We start from the raw sequence: 7500 nt of genomic DNA, 5'->3' as shown, positions 1-7500 counted from the left end.
AGTCAGTCAGGTTTCCCTGTCCTCTTGCAAATGGTTTATATTGAAAAATCAGATGTCTTCAAGCAACTACACGTAGAAGCCATCCATGATGGAATTACATAACCCTCATTGACAAATGGAACACACGCCAAAACGTTAAACATTCATTATGTCAGAGTTTACTCAGCCCTAAGTGCCCATGCATTTCCGAGCTTGGCCAAGATTTTGGCAAGATCTACTTACTCTGAAATTTTCATACTGACATGTTAATTAAGCTTTAACTTAATAAACCGTTCAAGAGATATTGTGTTTACAGACAGACACAGAGAGTCAGAGTTGTGTGTGTGTGTGTTTGTGTGTGTGTGTGAGTGTGTGTGTGTGTGTGTGTGTGTGTGTGTGTGTGTGTGTGTGTGTGTGTGTGTGTGTGTTCGTGTGTGTGTGTGTGTGTGTGTGTGTGTGTGTGTGTGTTCGTGTGTGTGTGTGTGTGTGTGTGTGTGTGTGTGTGTGTGTGTGTGTGTGTGTGTGTGTGTGTTCGTGTGTGTGTGTGTGTGTGTGTGTGTGTGTGTGTGTGTGTGTGTGTGTGTGTGTGTGTGTGTGCGTGCCGAAACACAGTGAAAGCTAAACACCCGTTGAAAACATTACAACCTTCCTCCTCTGTACTACACGATTGTAAAACGTTACAATACGAACAGCAACTGAGTAGTTTCTTCAAGCTATCTTTCTAGAGCTTACTGATATCACTATACTATAGTCTAGACTACAACTACATGTACAATGGTTACCTCGTCTGCCAGCAAACGCTCACTCTTTCAGCACTACTGAGGCTCTGAGAGTCAATTACAACGTCTAGGTTATACATGATGATGACGTGACCGTACAACAATAAAATATGATGTAATATCACGAGGGCGTAGAGGAAGTCACCAGATAACGACAGAGCCGTATTTTTAGATGTGACCTATAGACTAGGGGAGTGTCTCTAGTGTGAGTTAGTTCTGTAATGGAATACTATATAAACATAGCAGCTTACTTCCAAACTAGAAGTTTGATTGCAATTAAAGTTTTTCAGTTTGTACGTCTAGAGTTGGGGAATCCAGAGACGACTTGGCTTCAAATCGTGTTGCGTGTGTAAAGGCAAATGACGATTTCACTGCAAGCTGTCACGTGTTACCTGAATAGCCCGGATGTACCTCATGTGATACGTGATACAGTCAGTCTTGGAGGCGGGTGCTAATTTTTTCTCCGGTAGGTGAAAGAGACCTTGTTTGTCAGTGTTAGTTGTAGCTTATTTTATGTTGTTCTTCTGGAGTAGAACTGCGCTATGATTTCGACTTGTAAACATTCACATTGTGGCGGTTTTGTCAAATAAACTTGCAATTTGTTGCCTGTGTATTCCAATTTGGTTGTTTAACTAAAGCTTTTGCAGGGTCTAGGACTACCAAGCTCCATTGCACTGGTTGTGACTTTGCTATTTTTAGACGTGAGCTAGATCATCTTACATGTATACATTGACTCTGTAGCTTCTATGCTAAATTTACTTTGTTCTGTTAGTAGTTGCTGATTATGTTCTGACTACTTAGTAACTATTATTTGGACAAACACGGACAAAAGAAGGGCTCTGTTTCATCTGGCATTTGTCGGAGGTTTGAACACCAATAATGATACCATTTGCAGCATCCAGGAGTGTCACATCCTACCTAGAAGTCACTTGTATTGTCATCTTCATCATATAATGATGTTTTCATTCTTGACAGGTGTTTTTGTCTACTTGTTCAACCTGTTTGGTATGATCTCTTGTTTTTGTTTTATTTTCCTACCTTTTGTTTGCTTCTTTTGTACTCTTTCTTCTTGCTCTTGCTTAATTCTTTCAAATATATCATCTTCTGTGAGACCTTCTCCCTAGTGCTTTGGTCTGATTCTTGTTTTGCTTTCACTTTTTTCTCTTCTGCTTTCTGCTCAAAATATTTGGTGAAATACGATTCAACCGTCTGTCTGGTTGCGGTAACAGTTGGAGCCATTGGAGTTGCTGGAATAGTACTTACCTACCTACTGTCTATTCCCCGTAAGTGTGAACTCGGAAGTGAGTAATGAAGTAGAGGTCACACCAGGTGTGCTCATTAGAGCACTACGAGCTGCTCCAGTTGGACCATGTTATACCAATTATCTTAAATGGTTCCAGTTGCTGATCTGTTGGTCTTACAAAATAATTGAATAACAACCATTGCTCCACCCGTTTGTGTTTGATATGCACAAGTATTATTCTTCCGTTTCGTTTGTAGGAAAGGCTTAGATAATTTGATAAACAGAAATGCCAGACCTAGTGGTTTCTAACGATACCGAGATCATCGCGAAAGTCCAAAAACAGCAGAGATATTGATGATTTTCAAAGTTCACATGTATGGGGAACAGACAGTAATTGATGTACAAAGGGAACTGCTGTTTTTGCCTTTCGATCTTTATTGCTAAAGATGATAGTAGATGAATTCCAGCTCCTCGAAAACCACTCACGAGGTGTTCAGGCAAGAATGATCCAGCAGAGTTGATGAGAGAGCACAGACGGAAATACATTTCTAGAAATTTGTTTGGTCCTGGTGGCTAGTTTGTACTCTCTCACTACCTTCCTCCTCACAGACTTCAATGGGCCAAAAACAGCTACATCGTGTGCTTGCAGTTGGTCAGGCCTGAATTCACAGCCCTATTCAACTCGCATTAGCAATCTTCACTGCAAGTTAGTAGTCCTACTAGGCTAGTTGCTGTAGCCAAGAGCAGTAAACTACTGATGTTTCGTAAGTAATATTAGGTATTAGCATTATTTATTGCGATATCAATCAGAACAGCTAGCTTTCATTACCAGCAAACACTACAGTTTAAAATAACTACAATTTCTATTTTTTACATGTAACATATAAAGGTAGAAAGGTAGTAGGTAGAGTATAGCTGATACCGATTAGGTAATTCTACTCTGTAGAAAATTTTGCGATTGTACTCGATTGCCTTTGTCCATTTACATAATAATCAGAACCGTTCTGCTTTGAAATTCACTAGACATGACTGACATTGAAAAGCATTCTAGACGTAGGTCTACCATCGCAGACACTTTGAGAAACGAACTGGTTGTATTGACAGTTCACAAGGACCGACTGCTGTACTTGTGCAAAAGTATGAGCAAACAACAACTTTCCAGGAAAAAATCGACTGTCTCACATTAGGTGCATCCGGGCTTTGGAAGGCGTTTCCGTGTTCTTGATGAAGAATGTCCGGTTTCTCGCCAGCTACAGCAGGTGATGAGGAGATAACATATGTACCACAGCACTGGCCATAGAGGTGCTACCTAACGTACAGCTTAGTACCGCTAGACTCTTTTTTGCTGACAAAGATTGCAGAATTCCTACGCCTCCACAACTGTCATTAGGGACATCTTCCCTATGTCCCGGATATCTGAATGAATGATATGTTTCTGTCGCAGCTAAACGGTACAGTTCCCTCTTGGGGCAAACATAGAAACAACTAAGACATAAGACGTACAGCTAACAGAATTAATGCGTGGGTGCCATTTTGTGTCCAACTCTGCCGATTCCACTATCCTGTCATTTTTTTATCAATATAAACCTCATATGAACATCACTGCAAAAATGCTGCAACTGAAATATCTTCAACTGTTCTGTCAACAAGTAAAGCTTAAAATCCAAATCATACGCCACGTGTAAACAAACTGTATATTATTGTATCTAATAAACAAAATATCAACTGTGTATAATCTGTGGCTTACAAAACAGTTGTATACGACTACCCATGCCATCAATCCTGATGTTTGTATTTGAATTTTCACTGAAATGTAGCAAAATGCCCTCCATGTGTATAGCAGGTCCCAAATGCTGGGAATGGTTTCGACAATCACACGACAATCATCATCAGTCAAAGTCTGCTTCCAACATATCTGCAATCTGTTGTTGTCCTTCGACTTGTCTCAGTACTGAACAAAACTTATGGAACGATCCCGGACCTTTAGTGAACAAAATCTCCAGCAGCAGCATCTCGCTCACCTCTCTGTCTGTCGAAGTTGCAATGCCTTGTCTGACTTTGCAATACTCGTTATGATCAATAAGCTTCTCAGCAAACAAAGTCGTCAAGAGCTTGCAAGGTTTCAGCACTTCGATGATGTAGTTACACTGAGGCCGAAATCGTTCGTTCCAGTGTGGATCGATTAGAGTGTCTAACTGATTGTCAACCCTCACTTTTGTCTGATGTTCCAGTTTTCGATTGAGGCTCCTGGTCTTGTCACTCTGCTTTCTATCAACTGACTGTATTGATCCGCCACTCCAAATCTGATGCTGATAATGCAGCAGCTTGTTGTTTTGGTGTTTTAATTCACCTAATTCTGCATGAATTCTCCTCATTTCGTCTTTCATTTCATTGGCATCTGCAAGTTTTTTGTGTGCATCTCTAGATAGTGCGAGTAAATTTTGCTCACTGCTCTGCAGCTGTAGTTTCTTGAGTTGTTCAGTTAGCTTGTGACATTTTCTCTTCTCGTCTTTCAGTTTTCCTTCAACAGTCCATCTTCTTCTTTTCTCTGATTCCAGCTCACTCTTCCATCTCTGTGTTAACCATTGTAAATGTACAGTTGAACAAGCAAATGCGTCAGACTTCCTCTCTCTGATGTCTAAACGGTGACATTCAAGTGGTTTATCTGATTGTGTCAGTTGACTTGTCTTTGTCTTCAGCTGCATAACAAGTTGATGACGCGTGATAATACAAGCTGCTGTACTATGTCTGTGTGTAACAAATAGGAAATTTAATACACATAACACACACACACACACACACACACACACACACACACAAAGAGAACCTACTCACAACTCAAACAACTTCACTGAATATGCAACAGCCACATGCCTTGTTCTCAATTAAATGTTCCTCGACACAACAAATTGAGGGCAGGACATGACATCACAAGAACTGGTCTGGTGACAGTCACCTGACAACCTACAGACAAATGACCAGAAAACCTACAGACAAATGACCAGAAAAGCACAAACCGCACTTCCTTATTTGTCACTATAAATAGTACATTTTGTAAGACTAAACTGAAAAGTAGTACCATTACAGAGTATTCGAATACCACAGCTATTTAGATCGTAAAAAGGGATGTTGTGATGACAAATGGTTAATAAGTGACCACACATGTACATTGGAACACTGCATGCATGTCAATCAATTTCTTAGTCATGATATTACCAATACTGTACACAGCCTATTATAACAATTCTTGACATTGGGCTCACACAATACAACGAACATTCATTGAATCATTAGAAAAATTCAACTGTATACAGTTCTTAAAAATCCATAAAATACAAGAAAAAATGTCAACTACAAGCACAGGCATCTACTGCATATTTCATGCCCATATACACGGACTTGAGTCATACAATAAAGTTTGGGTGTTAGTTAGAAAATGGTGTACGACCGCATCCTCAACATGCCTGAATGATGTTTGGCTAAACGACTCAATTGTCTGTGAGTTCTGGATCTTTTTACAACTGCACTGAGCAGCTCCATCCATCTAAAAGCAACTTGAGTTAATGCTTTGATGCGCGCGTGCACGTGCGTGCACACACACACACACACACACACACACACACACACACATGCACACACACACACACATGTATACACACACATGCACACACACATGCATACACACACATGCACACACAAACACACGCTCATGCATGCACACGCGCGTGCGCACACACACACACACACACGCACACACACACATGCACACACACGCACACACACACACACACACACACACACACACACACACAAACTCCTATTGTTGCTTGCTCACTGACCTATCCATTGAGTATTTGCTATCTGCCATGTAGTAATGAACTCTTGCAGCAGCCGACAGCTTGAATACATACGTGTAGTCAAAGGCTTCAATGTCAAACTACAATGAGATCATCAGATCCTTATTACATACATACGTATATCCATAGTCAAAGCTAACGTGCTATGACCTTGTTAGGTAACGAGAGTTCAAAGTTGGGTAGTGGAAGACTGCTAAGAGCTACAGAATCCTACAACATGAAACAACAAGCTCTAATATGGTAGACAATAATGGATTGCAATACACTGACAATATGCAACAAAATTAAATTACTAATACAAGAAAGTAGGATACAATACAATACAATACAATACAATACAATACAATACAATACAATACAATACAATACAATACAATACAATACAACACAATACAACACAATACAATACAATACAATACAATATGATAGCATATGATATCAGACACAACGAGACATTATGTCAGTTCAAATAAGCACTAACTGCATGCACTCACGTTATGATCTTTGTAATGATATAGACAGCAATTGGATGACACAGTCCAGAACTGTTTCCAGCCACCGACTCCTTTAATTTTCCGAAACAAGTAGCCACTCATCTCAGTCTATACACCAAATATGTAGAGCAAGCAAGCATGTAAACAAGAGTGTAAACAAGAGTGTAAACAAGCATGTAAACAAGAGTGTAAACAAGATTGTAAACAAGAGCGTAAACAAGAGCGTAAACAAGAGCGTACACAAGAGCGTAAACAAGGGTCTAGACAAGCATGTAGACAAGCATGTAGACAAGCATGTAGACAAGCATGTAAACAAGCATGTAAACAAGCATGTAAACAAGCATGTAAGCACACAAACTGATGCAACTACGACGTGTTCACTCACATCACGATCGAATGCTTCACTTCTCAAAGATAGCAACACTTTGTTGTGTGACAAAGACTCCATTGAACGATTATACCTGTTGTCATTTTGGAAAATCTTATGATCTTCAGACTCTTGTTGTCTGTTACGAGACAAAAAGCTTCGACTACGTCTCTTGACTAACACAACAGGCTTAGACTCATTGCTGTCATTTCTTTCCAGTGACACGTGAAAGGGTGATGATATATCAGAAGGAGTTAGTAAACTAGATGAATGTGATCTCGCGCTTTCACTACCGCCGGGCCCTAAATCATCTAGGACAATCGTTGAGTTTCTCCTCTCACGAGATTTGTGGAACCACGTGTTCTTTTTCAGTTCTGATGTTGTGTTGGTGCTTGTTCCTTTAGGGTTGGCTGGAGATACTGAACGCATAGCTGATGAACATGTGGCCGATGATGATGTTTGTTCTACCATTATGTCTGGCATTTCAGGTTGTGATGATGACAGGTCTGAAAGGTCTGGATTGAGAGAACGAATAACTGAATGATGGCGAATCACTGAAGAGTCTCTTCGAGCAAGAGCACCTAAAGGTAGCACAACAAATGATATTGATAAACGTTAGTATTACAGTCGGATTAACATTTAACAAACAACAAACTAACAACAAACAAACAAGCAACAAACAAAACAAAGAACAAAGAAACAAAACAAGCACAACAACAAACAACAACAAACAACAAAAAACAACAAAGAACAAAAAACAAACAAAAACAACAATAAATAA

General features: G+C 39.8%; 3 protein-coding genes across 3 annotated transcripts in view; all 3 read right to left on the bottom strand.

Annotated features, from left to right (window-relative positions):
• LOC134196419 (uncharacterized) overlaps positions 1-850 on the bottom strand; it is a 2606-nt gene extending 1756 nt beyond the window's left edge. The window contains exon 1 of the mRNA XM_062665532.1: positions 762-850. The gene's annotated coding sequence lies outside the window, so the exon portion shown is untranslated. The remainder of the gene's footprint in view (positions 1-761) is intronic.
• A 3022-nt stretch (positions 851-3872) lies between these two features.
• Positions 3873-7500, bottom strand: part of LOC134196574 (FERM, ARHGEF and pleckstrin domain-containing protein 2-like) — a 13129-nt gene continuing 9501 nt past the window's right edge. Inside the window, exons 28-33 of the mRNA XM_062665743.1 lie at positions 6738-7300; positions 6353-6460; positions 6009-6068; positions 5841-5938; positions 4837-5545; positions 3873-4749 (exon numbers count right to left, since the gene is read on the bottom strand). Of these exons, the coding sequence (XP_062521727.1) occupies positions 5431-5545; positions 5841-5938; positions 6009-6068; positions 6353-6460; positions 6738-7300 (944 nt within the window). The 3' untranslated portion in view covers positions 3873-4749; positions 4837-5430. The remainder of the gene's footprint in view (positions 4750-4836; positions 5546-5840; positions 5939-6008; positions 6069-6352; positions 6461-6737; positions 7301-7500) is intronic.
• LOC134196576 (uncharacterized) lies at positions 3891-4706 on the bottom strand. Its single transcript, XM_062665746.1, has one exon. It carries the CDS (start codon positions 4704-4706, stop codon positions 3891-3893), a length of 816 nt encoding a protein of 271 aa, XP_062521730.1.

The sequence above is a fragment of the Corticium candelabrum genome, chromosome 21, assembly GCF_963422355.1.
Source record: "Corticium candelabrum chromosome 21, ooCorCand1.1, whole genome shotgun sequence".
NCBI lineage: Eukaryota > Metazoa > Porifera > Homoscleromorpha > Homosclerophorida > Plakinidae > Corticium > Corticium candelabrum.
Note: the sequence above shows the minus strand (reverse complement) of the source record. Positions and strands in the feature narration are given on the sequence as shown.

Coding starts and splice junctions, on each gene's coding strand:
- LOC134196576 (XM_062665746.1), bottom strand. CDS start 4,706: ATGCAGCTGAAGACAAAGACAAGTCAACTGACACAATCAGATAAACCA.